The sequence below is a fragment of the Chiloscyllium punctatum genome, chromosome 39 (genome assembly GCF_047496795.1).
Source record: "Chiloscyllium punctatum isolate Juve2018m chromosome 39, sChiPun1.3, whole genome shotgun sequence".
Taxonomy (NCBI): domain Eukaryota; kingdom Metazoa; phylum Chordata; class Chondrichthyes; order Orectolobiformes; family Hemiscylliidae; genus Chiloscyllium; species Chiloscyllium punctatum.
This window is the reverse complement of record NC_092777.1, coordinates 62,732,361-62,754,586: the sequence shown is the minus strand read 5'-3', so window position 1 is coordinate 62,754,586 and position 22,226 is coordinate 62,732,361. Positions and strand designations below refer to the sequence as shown.

Genomic DNA, 22,226 nt, shown 5'->3' with positions numbered 1-22,226 from the left:
CAGGGGCATGGGAACCTGGACTGTAGCTTTAGGGTACAGGACCTTGAGTGTAGGGAGGTTAGGAACATGGCATCGATCTCGAAGGAGGGTGCCTGTAAACAGGAAGGTGGCTTGAAGTGTGTATACTTCAATGCCAGAATAAATAAAGTAGGTGAGCTTGCAGCATGGGTTGGTACCTGGGACTTCGATGTTGTGGCCATTACAGAGACGTGGGTAGAACAGGGACAGGAATGGCTGTTGCAGGTTCCAGGGTTTAAATATTTTAGTAGGGTCAGAGATAGGGGTAAAAGAGGGGGAGGTGTGGCATTGCTTGTCAAGGATAGTATTACAGCAGTAGAAAGGGTGATGGAGGAAGACTTGCCATCTGAGGTAGTTTGGGCAGAGGTTAGAAATAGGAAAGGTGAGGTCACCCGGTTAGGAGTTTTCTACAGGCCTCCTAATAGTCCGAGAGAAGTCGAGGAAAGTATTGCGAGGATGATTCAGGAGGAGAGTGAAAGTAGCAGGGTTGTTGTTATGGGGGACTTTAACTTCCCAGATATTGACTGGGAAAGCTATAGCTCGAGTTCGTTAGATGGGTCGGTGTTTGTCCAGTGTGTGCAGGAGGGTTTCCTGACACAATATGTAGACAGGCCAACAAGAGGTGAGGCCATACTGGATTTGGTTCTAGGTAATGTACCAGGCCAGGTGTTAGACTTGGAGGTAGGCGAGCACTTCGGGGGCAGTGACCACAACTCGGTGACTTTTACTCTAGTGATGGAGAGGGATAAGTGTGCACTGCAGGGCAACAGGTATAGCTGGGGCAGGGAAATTATGATGCGGTGAGGCATGACTTAGGATGCGTGGATTGGAAAAATAGGCTTCAAGGGAAGAACACAAATGATATGTGGAGATTGTTCAAGGAACAGCTAATGGGTGTCCTTGACAAGTATGTACCAGTCAGGCAGGGAGTAAAGGGTCTTGTGAGGGAGCCGTGGTTTAACAAGGAATTGGAATCCCTTGTGAAAGGGAAGAGGGCGGCCTATGTAAAGATGAGGCGTGAAGGTTCAGTTGGGGCGATTGAGTGTTATAAGGTAGCCAGGAAGGATCTAAAGAGAGAGCTAAGAGCAGCGAGAAGGGGACATGAAAAGTCCTTAGTTGGTAGGATTAGGGAAAACCCAAAGGCCTTCTATAGGTATGTCAGGAATAAAAGGATGACTAGGGTAGGTATCGGTCCAGTCAGGGATAGTAGTGGGAGGTTGTGTGTGGAGGCGGAGGAGATTGGTGAGACACTAAATCAATACTTTTCGTCAGTATTCACTCAGGAACAGGACACTGTTGCTGATATGAATATTGAGTCACAAGTGATTAGAATGGATGGCCTTGAGGTACGTAGGGAAGAGGTCTGGGGAATACTGGAAAGGATGAAAATAGATAAGTCCCCTGGGCCTGATGGCATTTATCCTAGGATCCTCTGGGAAGCTAGGGAGGAGATAGCGGAGCCATTGGCCTTGATTTTTAGGTCGTCGCTGTCTTCGGGAATAGTGCCAGAAGACTGGAGGATAGCGAATGTGGTCCCCTTGTTCAAGAAGGGGAGCAGGGATAGCCCGAGTAACTATAGGCCAGTCTCACGTCTGTTGTGGGCAAAGTCTTAGAGAGAATTGTAAGGGATAGGATTTATGAACATCTGGATAGGAATAATGTGATCAAGGATAGTCAGCATGGTTTTGAGAAGGGCAGGTCGTGCCTCACAAACGTTATTGAATTCTTTGAGAAGGTGACCAAGGAAGTGGACGAGGGTAAAGCAGTAGATGTGGTGTGTATGGATTTTAGTAAGGCGTTCGATAAGGTACCCCATGGCAGGCTAATGCAAAAACTACGGAGGTATGGCATTGAGGGTGCATTAGAGGTTTGGATTAGGAATTGGCTGGCTGGAAGGAGACAGAGGGTAGTAGTTGATGGTATAGGTTCATCTTGGAGCGCAGTTACTAGCGGTGTTCCACAAGGATCTGTTTTGGGACCATTGCTGTTTGTCATTTTGATAAATGACCTGGAGGAGGGGCTTGAAGGCTGGGTGAGCAAGTTTGCGGATGACACGAAAGTCGGTGGAGTTGTGGACAGCGAAGAAGGATGTGGCAGGTTACAGAGCGATATAGATACGTTGCAGAGGTGGGCAGTAAGGTGGCAAATGGAATTCAATGTAGCTAAGTGTGAAGTCATTCAGTTTGGTAGGAGTAACAAGAAGATGGATTACTGGGCTAATGGTAGACTACTTGGTAGTGTGGATGAGCAGAGGGATCTTGGTGTCCATGTACACAGATCTTTGAAAGTTGCCACCCAGGTAAATAGTGCTGTGAAGAAGGCATATGGTGTACTGGGCTTTATTGGTAGAGGAATTGAGTTCCGGAGTCCTGAGGTCATGTTGCAGTTGTATAAGACTCTGGTGCGGCCTCATCTGGAATATTGTGTGCAGTTTTGGTCGCCATACCGCCATACTACAGGAAGGATGTGGAGGCATTGGAACGAGTGCAGAGGAGGTTTACCAGGATGTCGCCTGGCATGGTAGGAAGATCTTATGAGGAAAGGCTGAGGCACTTGGGACTTTTCTCATTGGAGAAAAGAAGGTTTGGGGAGATTTGATAGAGGTGTACAAGATGATTAGGGGGTTTAGATAGGGTTGACAGTGAGAACCTTTTTCCGCGTATGGAGTCAGCTGTTACCAGGGGACACAGCTTTAAATTAAGGGGTGGTAGGTATAGGACAGATGTTAGGGGTAGATTTTTTACTCAGCGGGTTGTGAGTTCATGGAATGCCCTGCCAGTAGCAGTGGTGGACTCTCCCTCTTTATGGTCATTTAAGCAGGCATTGGACAAGCATATGGAGGTTATCGGGCTAGTGTAGGTTAGGTAGGCTTCGGTCGACGCAACATCGAAGGCTGAAGGCCCTGTACTGCGCTGTATTTTTCTATGTTCTATGACACCTCAGTGATTCAATTTATCTATGAGGTGACTCAAGTGGTAATTTAAAAGGGAGAAAGCACTCGGATTCTCATTCTCAATTTTTGCCCTGAAATGTCTGTCAGAAGTAAACCTAAGGCAAAGTATACACGGTCAAATATGCTAACAGCATTCACTTTCAAGACTCCACAGGAATAATAAACTTCCTGACACTAACAAAAGTGATTCATTCTCCTTACAACTTGCTGATTGTGTTTTTCTCCCCCCACCCAACTTGACATTATTCTAGTTGGCACTGGAACAAATGTTTTTTCTTGTTTGGGAAAAGCACTTGTGGAAACAATGGCTGAGTCTTAATGCCATGAGAGATAATAGAAACTTACTTTAACATTAAATTGATAAGAGAATATGACACTATTCACCTTGAGTCTTTTGTTCAAGCAATCGTCTCCTTTCTTCCATATCCTTTTCGGGAATCCCTTCCATTCCATAGATTTCTAATTCAATATCTGTTCTTCCTGGGATTGCATTTGGGACAGCATCTATCGTTTCCTTATGAACCTATGCACGACAAAAAGTCACAAATTTCAAATGTTGCTGAGACAATGTACTAAGAACACCAAGGGTACAAAAGATTTTTAATGCATTGAATCAATTATCATGAATTGAAATAACACACAAACTGCAGAACTAGCCTAGGACTGAGAAAGAAACATGACTAATAATTTTAATCAAATGAGGCTGTTTGATCCAGAAAGATTGATCCAAGTAGTTCAGTCTTTAACATGCTACATTTTCTCACGTGCATATTGCCCCATCTTTGTTCCAAACTAAAATCTAGAAATTCATGTTTAGAGCTTCTCATTGGCTTGACCAAAACCAGCTATTATTTTGAACAGCTATCAAGTTGTCCCCATAAACATTTCTCAAAAGCAAGCCTCAATTTCCCTACCTAATTTAAATGCTTAGTCACTGCAGTCACTCTAAGGCTTTGGCAGCCTTCATAAAGTGTGATGTCTGGGAATTAGACACAGTATCAGTATAACGTTCAGAGACGAAATGAGTCCTGAAAAATTTTACTGTCCCTTGTCCTTCCAAAGATGGCTAATGTTGCAAATCACATGATATAGTAAATCCTCCATCTGCAAAATTACAAATTTGCCAATCTGCGCCAAAGTTCAACGTAGCAAAATTATCAATGGGCAAAATTTCTAGCCTCCTTTCAACTGAACTCTTGACTCTCAAATTTCATCATTCACAGGGATTCTCAGGAACTGAACACTCGTAGATAGAGGACTGCACAAGCAGCAAATTTAACTAATGGTCAACTAACTGCTGGATTTGGTGATGACATTTAATTAACTAAAACAAAACAGGGTCTGTTTCATCTCGACTTGTTTGGAATCAGCAAAAAATCCAACTCATTTATTTCAAACTTCTTCAGATTGTTTCAAACTGAAATGCAAATTTCACATTCAATCACCAATCTTAACCACTTTATCACAAGGTGACAATGAGCTTGCTTTGAATCTAGTAAAATTTCCAGTGACAAAATAAGACCAGAGTAAAATAACACACACTCAAGACATGGGATTTTGTGTTTTAAAGAAAAATAAATTTCTATATTCTATGCTCAGCATCAAAATCTCTCAGATGAATTAAACAATGATTCTTTCTGGACAATCCAACTATCACAGAAGTTCCATCACCCATTTTAGCACAGGGGTTTTTCCACGAGAATCTCTTAACGCTAGAGATGTAATAGTTACATACTATTAGAAATAGACCTGACATCAAAGATATAAGTGACGTACTTCAGTCGGGATACAGATTAGCAATAATATTCTGTAGTCATTGAATTGGCAAATCTATGAAGAAGAAAAGTTAATAACTTATGGACATTTGGCCCCCATTCCTATTAACCAAGATAAACTACATATATCATACAATAATACCAAAGTATCTATAAATTTTTGGGATGTATTTAAATTAAAAAAGCACAACAAAGGTTGAGAGGTGACTTAATCGAGACATGCAAGATAATCAGAGGGTTAGGTAGGGTGGCCAGTGAGAACCTTTTTCCTTAGATGGAAAAGGCCAACAGAGGGGACGTTCTGCCCGCTGATGTTAAGGAGGAAAAAGTGAGGACTGCAGATGCTGGAGATCAGAGCTGAAAATGTGTTGCTGGAAAAGCGCAGCAGGTCAGGCAGCATCCAAGGAACAGGAGAATCGACGTTTCGGGCATAAGCCCTTCTTCAGGAATTCCTGAAAAAGGGCTTATGCCCGAAACGTCGATTCTCCTGTTCCTTGGATGCTGCATGACCTGCTGCGCTTTTCCGGCAACACATTTACATCGCTGATGTTAAGGGCATTTAAATGGGCATTGGACATACATATGGATAATAATGGAACGGTGTAGGTTAGATGGACATAAGATTAATTTCATAGGTCGGCGCAACATTGTGGGGCAAAGGGCCTGCACTGCACTAACATTCTACATTCTAACAACAATTAAAAAGTAGACATTTCCCATATTAAGCATGCTCATTTATAGATCCTGTAGTCTGAACAGCACAAATTAAACATTTCTTGCCAGGTAGATTGGTTCTGGTCATCAACAATTTAAGTGAGGCTTATTTGGTTGTATGTTGAAACATAATGGAAGGTTGAATTGATTTACCATAAGAAATTTGGATTAACTCAAATTTAGCCAAAGTCCTGCCTTATTAGGAAAACTCAAGCCATTGTGGGAAGGATCATTTCTACAACTTCCTTCCCATTCATCTGTCTCCGGTTACACCAATTTGTAATCCAAGCACCTTGTTTGATGTTAGGCCAAGTGCCTGGCCCCATCTCCACACTTTTTCCCCCCCAGATATATCAAACTAACTTTAAACACGTGTTGCGGTAATGAACAGTGAACTTGTTGAATACAAAGTTGCAAACTGATGTTATACTGAATGCAGTTTGCTTATTATCAAACTTAGTTTACTTTGGTGGGATCAGAATTAGATACTTACAATCAAATGTGCACTAGAGACAACTGATTAGAATTATCCTGTACCAAACTTTCAAAAAAAGAAACTGCAGCTTTAACCATACTTGTCTTTGTAAATGAACAAGATTAGATCAACAAACCCTGTGGACTATTACAATGTGACCTGTTCCTATAGTAAATAATTTAAAATCGAAAATGGGCATTACAATACTCAATGTAGGCAAACATTCAACTTAATATCATTTCCATTACTTAAGTGTCCATAATGCTCATTAAAGCCACTAGCAAGCTGGACTATTTGCCACCTCAGAATGTGAACTGTTTCAAATCCAGCAAATACCAACCAAATTTCATGTTCAAGGACAAATATCGCATTCAGAGTTTACATTTCATAATTTCAGACAGGAACAACAATTGGGTTAAAGTGGCACTGAAATGGGAAAAAGTCAGTCTACAGGAATCTTTTCTTAAAGATTTTAATCAGATCTCTCTGAATTAAAACATAACAGTAAAAGTCTTCAAAATAATCTACAAAGGGAGATTCAGAACACGACAAAACACCACATAATTCTGATACATAGACGACAGCACTAAGTCATTTAAGACAATTACACAGCCCTGCACGGTGCCTGCTTGTCAACTGGGAAGTCTATTCTGATGCAAAAGTTTATTTATTAATGAAAGGAAGTCTCAACATCCTATTTAAAACATACTTATTCTGTTTTGCACCCTTCCACTGCACTCAGATGGCAAAAAGGCAGTTCTCAAAGACTCTCCCCAAATATCACTTTAAACTCTTAAAAGTTGCTTCAACATGCCCACAAACAGTTAAAGTATCCATTTTTCAGGTGAAACATCAGTCTATTCAGAGAAAAGTGCACAATTGGAAAATCTAGGGAGACTATTCTGACAATTTATGCAAAAAGATTTATTTTGTTTGCGCTTTAACCCCTTTACTATGCAGAAACAAACATTTAGTAGAAAGGACTACATTTCAGAAGTAATGAGGCAGAAAAATCTAGAAATAAAATGTTCAACACTGATTCTTCTTTATGCTCAGTTCAATTAATGTTCAATTCAATTACCTCATTGACTATATTCAGTAACTGAAAATGTGTTGCTGGAAAAGCACAGGTCAGGCAGCATCCAAGGATCAGGAAAATCACGTTTCTGGCACGAGCCCTTCTTCAGGAATCATGCCCGAAACGTCAATTCTCCTGCTCCTTGGATGCTGCCTGACCTGCTGCGCTTTTCCAACGACACATTTTCAGCTCTGATCTCCAGCATCTGCAGTCCTCACTTTCTCCTATATTCAGTAACTGCAAATTTAAAATTTACATAAATATAGAGAATTTTTAAGTGTTACTTCAACTAAAATAATCTTAAATATGTTGGCACATTAAACAGTAAGATACCTGCATGCAGTGAATAGCAAGACCTGGACCTGTGTACAGCTTTTTATGACATATGTGACATTTGAAATGTTTTGCTTTCTGGTGCTGGATAAGGATCTTCTCATCATCAAAGTCTCTGTTACAGTACCTGGATATCTGTGGTCAAGGAAATGAAAACAACAAAAAAATAGAATACGAACACACACTATGCAGACAAAAATAGTCACTCCAATCCAAATGAAGTTACCATGCAACCAATACACTTCAGATTGGCAGCCCATCTAAACGGCCGCATCTTTACTTAGAAATCTCCCATCTTATCTTTGTTTTCAAAACGACAATATGTAGTTCAAAAGAACAACAGTTTTAGGGGAAAGCGTTAGAAGGTACTCTTAACATGTCAATGCATGAAGATTTGCTATTCCACACACGAATCGCTAGCCTAGCTTTTGTTTTAAAACAGGCAGTTCTTTCGGCCGTGGCCATCGAGGATAAAGTCAACACTGAGCGATCCTGAACTGAGCAAGGAGGAAAAACAAACCATGACGCCATTTTACAGAGTGAAAACATAGACGGCTTCTTCCCACAGTCACATAAATTGCACATGGTCACCTCTTCCTCTCCCCCGCCCCAAACACACAAGTCGCTAACGTTGCTGGTTATAACCACAGTCCTACTTCATTATTGTCTAGTTTCCCCGGGAATCAGGGTCGAGATGCCGCCTCATTAGGCCCCCAGTCCGCACCCCCCCCAAATCAGGCCCGGTCGCCTTCCTCGTCTTTGTGTCCCCCTGCGGCCTGCCGCTGTCTAATGGCGGCCGCAAAAGAGCGAGGCACGACAGCACTAAGGATACCAGCACCACGGCTTCATCTGCTTCTTCTTCTTTCGGCCCATCCTGTTGGGCTACCTGTGAGGGCGAAAGAAAGAAAACGAGAAACGACTCCGCGATTTAAAAACAACACGCACGCCTTTCGCTCGCTCTGCTACCGCCGCCGCCGCCGCAGCAACAGCCAAACAAAATGGCGCCCGCCCTCAACCACCCCACCTCCCAACATCCGCTCCTCTGATTGGACACTGGTCCAGCGGCCGTTACTAAGGCAGCAGAGTTAAAACTAGGTGTACCGAGATTTCCCCAACACAGACTGAAATTCATCAAATATTCCAAGTTAAAAATCACACACCAGGTTATAGTCCAACAGGTTTAATTGGAAGCACTAGCTTTCGAAGCGACGCTCCTTCATCAGGTGATAGTGGAGGGTTCCCTCCACTATCACCTGATGAAGGAGCAGTGCTCTGAAAGCTAGTGCTTCCAATTAAACCTGTTGGACTATAACCCGGTGTTGTGTGATTTTTAACTTTGTACACCCCAGTCCAACACCGGCATCTCCAAATCAAATATTCCATATTGGCAAGGGAAGGGACACAGACTGAAAATTACTCAAATATTCCACATTGGCAAGGGATGGGATACAGACTGAAAATTACTTAAATATTCTACCTTGGCAAGGGGAGAGATACAGATTGAAAATTACTCAAATATTCCATGTTGGCAAGGGGTGGGATACAGACTGAAAATTACTCAAATTTTCCACATTGGCAAGGGGAGGGATACAGACTGAAAATTACTCAAATATTCCACATTGGCAAGGGGACGGATACAGACTGAAAATTACTCAAATATTCCATGTTGGCAAGGGGAGAGATACAGACTGAAAATTACTCAAATTTTCCACATTGGCAAGGGGAGGGATACAGACTGAAAATTACTCAAATATTCCACATTGGCAAGGGGACGGATACAGACTGAAAATTACTCAAATATCCTACATTGGCAAGGGAAGGAATGCGTTCTGGAAATTACTCAAATTCACTGCAATGGGGCTGGTTTCCCTGGAGCTGAGGGGTGACGTTATAGAGGTTTATAAAACCTAGAGGGGCATTGATAGCATAAATAGACAATAGACAAAGATTTTTTTCTCAGGGTAGGGCAGTCAAAATTAGAGGGCATAGGTTTAAGATGAGAGAGGAAAGATTTAAAAGGGACCTAAGGGCAACTTTCTTCATGCAGAGAGTGGTGCATGTATGAAATGAGCTGTCAGAGGAAATGGTGGAGGTTGGTACAATTACAACATTTAAAAGGTTAAAAATCACACAACACCAGGTTATAGTCCAACAGGTTTAATTGGAAGCACTAGCTTTCGGAGTGCTGTTCCTTCATCAGGTGGCTGTGGAGTACACGATTTAAGACAGAATTTATAGCAAAAGTTTACAGTATGATGTAACTGAAATCATGCACGGAAAAATACCTTGATTGTTTGTTAAGGCTCTCATCTGTTAGAATGATCATGTTAGTTTCACTTCTTTCATATTTAAATCACAAAACTATTTTATTAAAAAATTACATTCTCAAGCGAACTTTAACAATTGGTGTCAGCCCAGATAATGTATTGGGTATTAGCACCTCTGTGTGCTGCTGTCTGTGCCATAATGTTCAGAATCTTACGTGGATTCATGCAGTTTTTGAGCAAAGTACAATGTAACTTTGCAAGTACAAATTCACCCTACAAACATATATGTATATGTGTGCATGTGGGTGGGTGTGTGTGTGGGGGGGGGGGGGGGGGGGGGGGGTTGCGAGTGTCTGTGAGAGTGCGTGTGTGTGTCTGTCTCTGGAAGTATGTGTGCGCATGCGCTCACACATGCACCCTCTCACAAACTTAGACCCCTTTACACTCACACACACATACAGTTTCTCTCACAGACACTCACAACATTATCCTCCTAACCCCCACCACACACCACACACCCACATGCACACATACACATATAAGTTTGTGGGGTGAATTTGTACTTGCAAAGTTACATTGTACTTTGCTCAAAAACTGCATGAATCCATGTAACATTGTGTTAATTCATTTTTTAGATTAGAATCAGTCTAAACATTATGGCACAGACAGCAGCACACAGGTGCTAATACCCAATACATGATCTGGGCTGACACCAATTGTTAAAGTTCGCTTGAGAATGTAACTTCTTAATTAAAAAGTTTTGCAATTTACATATGAAAGAAATGAAACTAACCTGGTCATTCTAACAGATGAGAGACTTAACAAACAATCAAGGTATTTTTCAATGTATAATTTCAGTCACATCACACTGTAAACTTTTGCTATAAATTCTGTGTCTTACAATCATGTACTCCATAACTACCTGATGAAGGAGCAGCACTCTGAAAGCTAGTGCTTCCAATTAAACCTGTTGGACTATAACCTGGTGTTGTGTAATTTTTAACTTTGTACACCCTAGTCCAACACCAGCATCTCCAAATCATAACATTTAAAAGGCATCTGGATGGGTATATGAATTGGAAGGGTGTAGAGGGATAAGAGTCAAATGCTGCCAAATGGTACTAGGTTAGGTTCGGCTATCTGGTCAGCATGGATGTGTTGAACTGAAGGATCTGTTTCCATGCTGTACATCACTATGACTCTATGACTCTAAGCATGTGGAGTGTTAAACAAGAAGTAAGCGGACACCCCATATCATTTAAACTTGATACAGGTGTTTCACTAGGATCAGAACAACTTCAGTGGGTTAAACAAATTAAACTAAAACCATTTTCCATGACATTGCAAGGTCCTGGAAGAACATTGTTAAAAGTAAATGATCAACCAATTCATGACAAATGAGGTATGAGGGAAGAGAAATCTGTCCATGACATTCAGAATTGAGAATAATCTCTGCGAAGCAGAAGGAGAAGACTAAACTGAGACTAACGTGTGAGACTACGTAGATTATAGATGTGGACCAAGCAAATGAATTCTCAAATTGTGGAACTGATGATAAAGTATTACATTACTCTTTTGGGATGATGCCACACCAATCTGCCTGCACATGCTGAGAAAAGTATTTCACTCACTTTTGGATAAACTTGAAGAAGAAATAGAACAGATGCTACAATAAGGAATGTTTCATCAGTTACTATGCCAACAAAGTGGTGTTCAAGTATAGTCACAAAACCAAAACCAAATGTTTGCATAAGAATCAGTATGGATTTAACTCAGTTAAACAATGCAGTAGAATGGTGCAACTCTTTCACGCAGAGGGCGATACGTGTATGGAATGAACCTCCAGAGGAAGTGGTGGAGGCTAGTACAATTGCAACATTTAAGCAGCATTTGGATGGGTATATGAATAGGAAAGTGTTGGAAGGATATAGGCCGGGTGCTGGCAGGTGGGACTAGATTGGGTTGGGATATCTGTTCGGCATGGATGGGTTGGACCAAAGGGTCTGTTTCCATGCTGTACATCTCTATGACTCTATAACTACCAATGGCTTTAGTGGATGGAAGTGTAGCAAAACTAGCTAAGAGAACCCTGGATGCTAAAAGAGGATTTTGCCAATTATCTCTAGATGAAGACCCCAAAAGGTTAACTTCATTTACTGCACCTTTCCAGCATTATTTCTTTACAGATTGCCTTTTGTAATCGCCAGAAGTTTTTCAAAGAACAATGTTCAACCCATTGGAAGGCACCAATGATGTAATATGTCACATGGATAACATGCTTGTACTGCAATCTACTAAAAAGCAAATTTACAGAAGAGTTAGCATAATGATGAAAGTCCTCAGAATGCAAAACTAACTTTGAATTAGAGGTGCAAGTTTGCAAAACCTAGGATAAAATTTCTTGGTTACATTATCCAAACTGGGTAGCCCAATGACACGGTGGTGAGCACTGCTACCTCACAGCACCAGTGACTGGGGTTTGATTCTAGCCTTGGGTGTAGAGCTTGCACACTCCACCTATATCTGCTTGAGTTTGTCACATAAGATGTGCAGGTTAAGGAGAACTGGTCATACTAAACAGTCCATAGTGTACATGGATGTCCAGACTGGGTGGTAAATGTGGGGCTGCAGGATTGGGGGCTGAGTCTGGATGGGATACTCTAAGGAGGGGGCCACATGGCATTTTTCCGCACAATAGGGATTGTATGATTCTGTTGGAATCACAAGTGATCAACTTAAAAAAAGTGTGAGAATTCCTTGTCATGACAGCCTAAGGTATATGCTGCTTGATGTGACTAGGATAGGATCAGGGCCAATCAAGGACAGCAATGGGAAGTTGTGCATGGTGTCCTGAAGAGACAGGAGAGGCACTAAATGAACATTTTTTATCAGTATTCAGACAGGAAAAAGACAATGTTGTCAAAGAGAATACTGAAATACAGGCTATTAGACTAGACAGGATTGAGGTCATAGGGAGGATGTGTTAGCAATTCTGGAAGTATGAAAATAGATAAGTCCCCTGAGCCAGATGGGATTTATCTGAGGATTCTCTGGGAAGCTATGGAGGAGATTGCAGAGCCTTTGGCTTTGATCTTTATATTGTCGTTGTCTACAGGAATAGAGCCAGAAGACTGGAGGATAGCAAATGTTGTTCCATTGTTCAGGAAGGGGAGTAGAGAAAACTCTGGTAATTATAGACCAATGAGCCTTACTTCAGTTATGGGTAACCTGTTGAAAGGATTATAAGAGATAGGATTTATTATAATCTCGAAAGGAAAAATTTGATTAGGGATAGTCAACATGGTTTTGTGAAAACCTTACTGAATTCTTTGAGAAGGTGACAAGACAGGTGGATGAGGGTAAAAGTGGTTGATGTGGTGTATGTGGATTTCAGTAAAGCATTTGATAAGGTTCCCCATGGTAGGCTATTGTATAAAATACAGAGCATAGGATTGAAGGTGATTTAGCAGTTTGGATCAGAAATTGGCTAGATGTAGGAAGATAGAGGATGGTGGTTGATGGGAAATGTTGATACTGGAGTTCAGTTACTAGTGGTGTGTTGCAAGGATCTGTTTTGGGGCCACTGCTGTTTGTCATTTTTATAAATGACCTGAATGAGAAATCAGAAGGATGGGTTAGTAAATTTGCAGATGACACTAAGGTTGGTGGAGTTGTAGGCAGTGCCATGTTGCAAGTTACAGAGGACATAGATAAGCTGCAGAGCTGGGCTGAGAGTTGCAAATGGAGTTTTAATGCAGAAAAATGTGAGGTGATTCACTTTGCAAGGAGTAACAGGAATACAGAGTGCTGAGTGAATGTTATGATTCTTGGTAGTGTGGATGAGTAGATCTCAGTATCCCTGTGCATAGTTCCCTCAAAGTTGCCACCCAGGTTGATAGGGTTGTTAAGAAGGCATATGGTGTGTTAGCATTTAGTGGTAAAGGGATTGACTTTCGGAGCCATGAGGTCATGTTTCAGCTGTACAAAACTCTGGTGCAGCTGCACTTGGAGTATTGCGCATAGTTCTGGTCGCTGCATTATAGGAAGGATGTGGAAGAATTGGAAGTTTGCAGAGAAAATTTACTAGGATATTGCCTGGTATGGAGGGAAGGTCTTACGAGGAAAGGCTGAGGGACTTGAGGCCATATTTATTAGAGAGAAGAAGATTAACAGGTGTCTTAATAGAGGCATACAAGATAATCAGAGGATTAGACAGGGTGAACAGTGAGAGCTTTTTTCCTCAGATGGTAATGGCTAGGACAAGGGGACATAGCTTTAAATTGAGGGGAGATATTTATAGGACAGATGCAGAGATAGGTGCTTATACAGAGAGTAGTAAGGGCATGGAGTGCCCTGTCTGCAACAGTAATGGACCTGCCAACATTAAGGGCATTTAAATGGTCATTGGATAAATATAGAGTCATAGAGATGTACAGCATGGAAACAGACCTTTCAGTACAACTCATCCATGCCAACCAGATAACCCAACCCAATCTAGTCCACCTGCCCAGCACCCGGCCCATATCCCTCCAAACCCTTCCTATTCATATACCCATCCAAATGCCTCTTAAATGTTGAAATTGTACCAGCCTTCACCACTTCCTCTGGCAGTTCATTCCATAAACATACCACCCTCTGTGCCAAAAAGTTGCCTTGTAGGTCTCTTTATATCTTTCCCTTCACACCCTAAACCCCTCACACCCTCTAGTTCTGGACTCCCCGACCCCATGGAAAAGACTTTACCTATTTACCATATCCACGCCCCCTCATAATTTTGTATACCTCTAAAGGTCACCCCTCAGTCTCCGACACTCCAGGGAAACAGCACTAGCCTGTTCAGCCCTCTACTTATAAATCACGTTCTCCAACCCTGGCAACATTCTTGCAAAATCTTTTTTGAACCATTTCAAGTTTCACAACATCTTTCCGATAGGAAGGAGACCAGAATTACACACAATATTCTAACAGTGGCCTAACCAATGTCCCTGTACAGCTGCAATGTGACCTCCCATCTCCTGTACTCAATACTCTGACCAATCCACTTTCAAGGAGGTATGAACCTGCCCTCCAAGGTCTCTTTGTTCAGCAACACTCCCTGGGACCTTAACATTAAGTGTATAAGTTCTGCTAAGATTTGCTTTCCCAAAATGCAGCACCTCGCATTTATCTGAATTAAACTCCATCTGCTACTTCTCAGCCTTTTGGCCCATCTAGTCAAGATCCTGTTGTAATCTGAGGTAACCCTCTTCGCTGTCCACTACACCTTCAATTTTGGTGTCATCTGCAAACTTACTAACTGTACCTCTTATGCTCGCATCCAAGTCATTTATGTAAATGAGAAAAAGTAGAGGACCCAGCACCGATCCTTGTGGCACTCCACTGGTCACAGGCCTCCAGTCTGAAAAACAACCCTCCGCCACCACCCTCTGTCTTCTACCTTTGAGCCAGTTCTGTATCCAAATGGCTAGTTCTCCCTGTAGTCTGTGAGATCTAACCTTGCTAATCTGTCTCCCATGGGGAACCTTCTCGAACACCTTACTGAAGTCTATATAGATCACGTCTATTGCTCTGCCCTCATCAATCCTCTTTGTTACTTCTTCAAAAAAACTCAATCAAGTTTGTGAGACATGATTTCCATGCACTATCCCTAATCAGTCCTTGCCTTTCCAAATACATGTACACCCTGTCCCTCAGGATTCCCTCCAACAACTTGCCCACCACCGATGTCAGGCTCACTCGTCTATAGTTCCCTGGCTTGTCCTTACCACCCTTCTTAAACAGTGGCACCACGTTAGCCAACCTCCAGTCTTCCAGCATCTCACCTGTGACTATCGATGATACAAATATCTCAGCAAGAGGCCCAGCAGTCACTTCTCTAGCTTCCGACAGAGTTCTAGGGTACACCTGATCAGGCCCTTTATTCACATTTACCCATTTCAAGACATCCAGCACTTCCTCCTCTGTAATATGGACAATTTGGAAGATGTCACCCTCTATTTCCGTACAGTCTATATCTTCCATATCCTTTTCCACAGTAAATACTGATGCAAAATACTCATTTAGTATCTTCCCCATTTTCTGTGGCTGCATACAAAGGCCGCCTTGCTGAGGACTGCAGATGCTGGAGATTAGAGTTGAGAGTGTGGTGCTGGAAAAGCACAGCAGGTCAGGCAGCATCCGAGGAGCAGGAGAATCGACTATTTCGGGCAAAAGACTTCAATCCTGATGAAAGGCTGTTGCCCAAAATGTCGATTCTCCTGATCCTTGGATGCTGCCACTTTTCCCATTTTGGTCCACTATTGAAAATACAGAATAATAAAAACATATGGCCTTTATAGTGGGTATCCCAAAGTTTGACCAGTGAAAGTGTGCTTGTGCTCGAGAGTAGTGGAGATCCTTTCAGCCGATGTGATTCCATGATTGCAAACATTTGCTATTCATCCATTCTCTGGTTCATTCTCACAGCAATGCCTTGACCAAACAGAGTCAACCTATCTGTTTAAAATTTAAACAAAGCTTAGCAGTTTACTATCAGCCATCCTTAACTGTTGCATTCTCCATGGCAACGTGTCTACATATCAGAATCCAACTGTCAAACAATCAATCCTCTCCTCTCATTCCGTACGAATGTTCGCTTCCCTTTATTTTTCGCAAATTATTCTGATGAGTGCAAGACAAAAACTTTCAATAAAATTAGACTTTTTTTCAGCAATAATAAATGATTTTCTGAAGAAAAATGAAGGTTTGTATTTTGAGTTAACAATCCTTACCATTACAGAGTATGTCATCGCCACTGGAGTTACTAACACAAAGAACAAAAAGAACGATGAGGGCAGAAAGGTTGTTTACATGGACTTTAATAAAGCCTTTGACAACGTTCTGCATGGTAGACTAATTCGGAAAGTTAGATCACATGTGATTCAGGGTGGGCTTGCTAATTGTATACAAAATTGGCTTAACGATATAAATTAGAGGACGATGGTAGCGGGTTGGTCTGTGGACTGGAGGCCTTTTGAATGGTAGCAGTCTAGTTCTATTAAGTCGACCCATAACATAATTAAAGAGGGAATTCCAGGAGTTTGACCCAGCAGCATTGAAGAAACAGCAACATTTTTCCAAATTAGGATAGTGAGTTGCTTGGAGGGGAATTTGCATGTGATGGTGTTCCTGTGTATCTGATGCTTTTGTCCTACTAGATGGAAGCGGTCAATGATTTGGAAGCTGCTGTCTAAGGAACATTGGTGAATTTCCGCAGTGCATTCTTTGATTATTTGGCTGACCATGGATTCTCATGCAACTCCACTTTAAAAGCTGAAATGGTTCGGAAGCTGCCTTAATAATTCAATTAAGAATTGTGCAGTGTACAAAATGTGATGATCTTGAAAGAAATGTTCCAGTTTGATTCTTAAGTTGTAGTAAGATAACTTCACCTTGGGTTGTATTAATGGTCTAAGTGCCCATAGGCAAGGTTCAACCAGTAATCATGTAAATGTGTGGACATCCGGTTAGATAAGGATGGGATTTAACTGCAACACACCCAGGACCCATTCCCCTACCCTATTACTCTGTTTCACCCCAGACTAATGCACCTAACCTACACATCCCTGAACACTATGGGCAATTTAGCATGACTTATTCACCCAACCTGCACATACAGTCATAGAGATGTACAGGATGGAAATAGATCCTTTGATTTGTCTTGTCTATGCCGATCAGCTATCCTAAATTAATCTAGTCCCACCAGCCAGCACTTGGCTCTTACCCCTTTTAAACCCTTCCTATTCAAATACTGTGAGAAACAAAGCTCACTCACTTCAATAATTTCAGTCCGAGACAAGATCTGAATCAGTAGTGTTATTTATTTTACACTTGCAAGTGGCAGAGGAGACACACACCAATTTCAATTCATACACAACATTTATATAATTTAGTTTCTTTTGTTTTACGTTGCTCCTCCCCTGTTTACATCTTCCACTTCCCTAAGACCGGCACCCATTACTCCTGTTTATCTCTTGCCTTATCCGGCCTTGTCTGTGACAAAATGCTTATTTCTGGCCTCACAAGGCCGTTTGACCTCATCCCGCTATAGGTCATTATTGGGCATATTCTTTTTTCATCATTATCTACCCCCTCCATCTGTGCCTTTCCCGAGGCTGTTCTGATCCCTATGACCCTTTTAATTGGGGTTTGTTCCTCTGTCTCTGTAAAAGTGGGAAACAGATGTTTATACCTACTACTTGTGCAGGCGTATCTAGCTTAACTTCATCCCCTCACAGCATCTTATCTACTTGCCCGTAATGTCTACCATTGTTTTGCAGTCACACTTCATTCTGACATACAATTTTAGCTAATACAAAAACAATTATATATTTCCTCCACATCGTTTCCATTCTTGTTGACTCAGCTCTTGGCTAAAACAATTACACACTGGTGTGAGTTCATTTTACTTTGTAAAATGGAATTGCAGAAGTAACATTAATTTACCTATATCCCACAATACCCATTCAGATGCCTTTTAAATGTTGTAATTGTACCAACCTCCACCACTTCCTCTGGCAGCTCATTCCAGACATGTACCATCCTTTGCGTGAAAAGTTGTCCATTTTAGATTTTTCCCCTCTCACTCTAAACCTACACTCTCTAGTTCTGGACTCACCCCACCCCAGGGAAATAGCCTTGACTATTTATCCTATCCATGATTTTAGAATCATCGTTGGATTGTGGGAGGAAACCAAAGCACCTCAAGGAAACCACAGGGAGAATATGTAAACTCCACATAGATATTCACCCAAGACTGGGATTGAACCCTGGTGCTGTAGTGCAGCAATGCTAACCACATGTTGAACATCATCCTCCAGACCCTGAACTTGAAACAGCTGAAGAAAATGTGAAGCAAGAGCATTTGTGAACAGCCAGTTCAGCAGCAGCCAGATAGAGCAAGCTGATGAATAATGATGTAGAAATTGCTGGAGAAACTCAGCAGTCCGGCATCATCTGTGGAGAGAAGAAACAGAGTTAATATGATGATCTTGTATGACTCTTTTTCAGGGTCACTGGATTCGAAACTTTTTCCTGCTGGGTTTTTCCAACAATTTGTGTTGTTTCAGACCTGCAACATCTACAGTTCTTTCTTTTAGTGGACTAAAATATGGTATTCTGATTCCAAGTCAGAGGTTAAACTGAGGCAAGCTGATGTCTAAGTGATCGTTCAGTTTATCCATTGATCTTGGAGCATGAGGTTAGTGAAATTTATTTCAGTGCAATGGGTGCAGGCCTCAGCTTAGCCTTTAGTAGGAACGTTTGTACCGGGACAGGGGCGGCAGCCGGAATGTTATTGAAGGGCGGAAGGACTGGTGCTCCATCGAACGGCTTCCTCCATCTGCCTCTGGGTCGGGACGGTGTTAGCGATGATTAGTCAGACCTCCTTCCAGGACTCCATGGACGGGGACCTGGAGCTGGAGGAGGAGCAGCCGCTGCCGCCCAGGAGCAGCAGCAGACGGACACTTACTACAGTTTGTACCGGAGGCACAGGTCAGGCCCAGCTGGGGAGGCTGCTCCTGCATGACACGGCCTCTCGGAGCAAGGAGCAGGTCGGCGCACCCCCCCCCCCCCCCCGTCTCTCTTCCCCCCCCCCCGTCTCTCTTCCCCCCCCCCGTCTCTCTTCCCCCCCCCCGTCTCTCTTCCCCCCCCCCGTCTCTCTTCCCCCCCCCCGTCTCTCTTCCCCCCCCCCGTCTCTCTTCCCCCCCCCCCGTCTCTCTTCCCCCCCCCCGTCTCTCTTCCCCCCCCCCGTCTCTCTTCCCCCCCCCCGTCTCTCTTCCCCCCCCCCCCGTCTCTCGTTTCCCCCCCCCGTCTCTCGTTCCCCCCCCCTGTCTCTCTTTCCCCCCCCGTCTCTCTTTCCCCCCCCCGTCTCTCTTTCCCCCCCCCGTCTCTCTTTCCCCCCCCCGTCTCTCTTTCCCCCCCCCGTCTCTCTTTCCCCCCCCCGTCTCTCTTTCCCCCCCCCGTCTCTCTTTCCCCCCCCCGTTCTCCCCCGCGCCCCCCATCTCCCTCCCCCCCCTTTCCCCCTCCCTCCCTCCCTCCCTCCCCCCCCCTTTCCCCCTCCCTCCCTCCCCCCCCTTTCCCCCTCCCTCCCCCCCCCCCCCTTTCCCCCTCCCTTCCCCCCCCCCTTCCCCCCCCCCTTCCCCCCCCCCCCTTTCCCCCTCCCTCCCCCCCCCCCCCCCCCCCTTCCCCCCCCTCCCCCCCCTCCCCCCCCCTCCCCCCCCTCCCCCCCCTCCCCCCCCTCCCCCTTCCCCCTTCCCCCCCCCCCCCTTTCCCCCTCCCTCCCTCCCCCCCCCTTCCCCCTCCCTCCCTCCCCCCCCCTTTCCCCCTCCCTCCCCCCCCCCCCTTTCCCCCCCTCCCCCCCCTTTCCCCCCTCCCCCTCCCACCCCCCCCCTTTCCCCCCTCCCTCCCTCCCTCCCCCCCCCTTTCCCCCTCCCTCCCTCCCTCCCCCCCCCCTTTCCCCCTCCCTCCCTCCCTCCCCCCCCCTTTCCCCCTCCCTCCCTCCCTCCCCCCCCCTTTCCCCCTCCCTCCCTCCCTCCCCTTTCCCCCTCCCTCCCCTTTCCCCCTCCCTCCCTCCCTCCCTCCCCTTTCCCCCTCCCTCCCCTTTCCCCCCTCCCCTTTCCCCCTCCCTCCCCTTTCCCCCCTCCCTCCCCTTTCCCCCTCCCTCCCTCCCTCCCCTTTCCCCCTCCCCTTTCCCCTCCCTCCCTCCCTCCCCTTTCCCCCTCCCTCCCTCCCTCCCCTTTCCCCCTCCCTCCCTCCCTCCCTCCCCTTTCCCCCTCCCTCCCTCCCTCCCTCCCCTTTCCCCCTCCCTCCCTCCCTCCCCTTTCCCCCTCCCTCCCTCCCTCCCCTTTCCCCCTCCCTCCCTCCCTCCCCTTTCCCCCTCCCTCCCTCCCTCCCCTTTCCCCTCCCTCCCTCCCTCCCCTTTCCCCCTCCCTCCCCTTTCCCCCTCCCTCCCCTTTCCCCCTCCCTCCCTCCCTCCCCTTTCCCCCTCCCTCCCTCCCTTTCCCCCTCCCTCCCTCCCTCCCTTTCCCCCTCCCTCCCTCCCTCCCCTTTCCCCCCTCCCTCCCTCCCTCCCCTTTCCCCTCCCTCCCTCCCTCCCCTTCCCCCTCCCTCCCTCCCTCCCCTTTCCCCCTCCCTCCCTCCTCCCCCCTTCCCCCTCCTCCCTCCCCCTTTCCCCCTCCCTCCCTCCCCTTTCCCCCTCCTCCCTCCCCTTCCCCCCTCCCTCCCCTTTCCCCCTCCCTCCCTCCCTCCCCTTTCCCCCTCCCTCCCTCCCTCCCCTTCCCCCTCCTCCCTCCCTCCCCTTTCCCCCTCCCTCCCTCCCTCCCCTTTCCCCCTCCCTCCTCCCTCCCCTTTCCCCCCTCCCTCCCTCCCTCCCCTTTCCCCCTCCCTCCCTCCTCCCCTTTCCCCTCCCTCCCTCCCTCCCTCCCCTTTCCCCCTCCCTCCCTCCTCCCCTTTCCCCCTCCCTCCCTCCCTCCCCTTTCCCCCTCCCTCCCTCCCTCCCCTTTCCCCCTCCCTCCCCTTTCCCCCTCCTCCCTCCCTCCCCTTTCCCCCTCCCTCCCTCCCTCCCCTTTCCCCTTTCCCCCTCCCTCCCTCCCTCCCCTTTCCCCCTCCCTCCCTCCCTCCCCTTTCCCCCTCCCTCCCTCCCTCCCCTTTCCCCCTCCCTCCCTCCCTCCCCTTTCCCCTTTCCCCCTCCCTCCCTCCTCCCCTTTCCCCCTCCCTCCCTCCCTCCCCTTTCCCCCTCCCTCCCTCCCTCCCTCCCCTTTCCCCCTCCCTCCCCTTTCCCCCCTCCCTCCCTCCCTCCCCTTTCCCCCTCCCTCCCTCCCTCCCCTTTCCCCCTCCCTCCCCTTTCCCCCTCCCTCCCCTTTCCCCCTCCCTCCCCTTTCCCCCTCCCTCCCCTTTCCCCCTCCCTCCCTCCCTCCCCTTTCCCCTCCCTCCCTCCCTCCCCTTTCCCCCTCCCTCCCCTTTCCCCCTCCCTCCCTCCCTCCCCCTTTCCCCCTCCCTCCCTCCCTCCCTCCCTCCCCTTTCCCCCTCCCTCCCTCCCTCCCCCTTTCCCCCTCCCTCCCTCCCTCCCCTTTCCCCCCTCCCTCCCTCCCTCCCCTTTCCCCCTCCCTCCCTCCCTCCCCTTTCCCCCCTCCCTCCCTCCCTCCCTCCCCTTTCCCCCTCCCTCCCTCCCTCCCCTTTCCCCCTCCCTCCCTCCCTCCCCTTTCCCCCTCCCTCCCTCCCTCCCACTTTCCCACTCCCTCCCTCCCTCCTCCCTCCCCTTTCCCCTCCCTCCCTCCCTCCCCCCCTCCCCCCCTCCCCCCCTCCCTCCCTCCCCCCTCCCCCCCCTCTCCCCCCTCCCCTCCCTCCCCCCCTCCCTCCCCCCCTCCCCCCCTCCCCCCCTCCCTCCCTCCCTCCCCCCCCTCCCTCCCCCCCTCCCCCCCTCCCCCCCTCCCTCCCTCCCCCCCTCCCCCCCTCCCCCCCTCCCTCCCCCCCTCCCCCCCTCCCCCCTCCCTCCCCCCCCTCCTCCCCCTCCCTCCCCTCCCCCCCCCCTCCCCCCCTCCCTCCCCCCCCCTCCCTCCCCCCCCTCCCTCCCCCC

The 22,226-nt window shown here is 46.4% G+C and overlaps 2 protein-coding genes across 16 annotated transcripts in view; one reads left to right on the top strand and one right to left on the bottom strand.

Moving 5' to 3' along the window:
- The window catches only part of LOC140464146 (BUB3-interacting and GLEBS motif-containing protein ZNF207-like), a 63,535-nt gene extending 55,178 nt beyond the window's left edge, over nt 1-8,357 (bottom strand). For 10 of the 15 annotated variants that reach the window (XR_011954859.1, XR_011954860.1, XR_011954861.1 and 7 more), the window contains exons 1-3: nt 8,179-8,355; nt 7,347-7,473; nt 3,356-3,494 (exon numbers count right to left, since the gene is read on the bottom strand). Coding sequence is in view for 1 of the 15 variants with exons in the window: in XM_072558922.1 (XP_072415023.1) it covers nt 3,356-3,494; nt 7,347-7,473; nt 8,179-8,219 (307 nt within the window). In the remaining 14 variants the exon portion in view is untranslated. Of the gene's footprint in view, nt 1-3,355; nt 3,495-7,346; nt 7,474-8,178 lie in introns of all 15 variants that reach the window. The other 5 variants (XR_011954868.1, XR_011954870.1, XR_011954869.1 and 2 more) reach the window with 3 other exon arrangements.
- Nucleotides 8,358-18,522: 10,165 nt separating this feature from the next.
- c39h17orf75 (chromosome 39 C17orf75 homolog) overlaps nt 18,523-22,226 on the top strand; it is a 24,972-nt gene continuing 21,268 nt past the window's right edge. The window contains 2 exon segments of the mRNA XM_072558921.1: nt 18,523-19,093; nt 19,096-19,144. Coding sequence (XP_072415022.1) covers nt 19,021-19,093; nt 19,096-19,144 — 122 coding nt within the window. The 5' untranslated portion in view covers nt 18,523-19,020.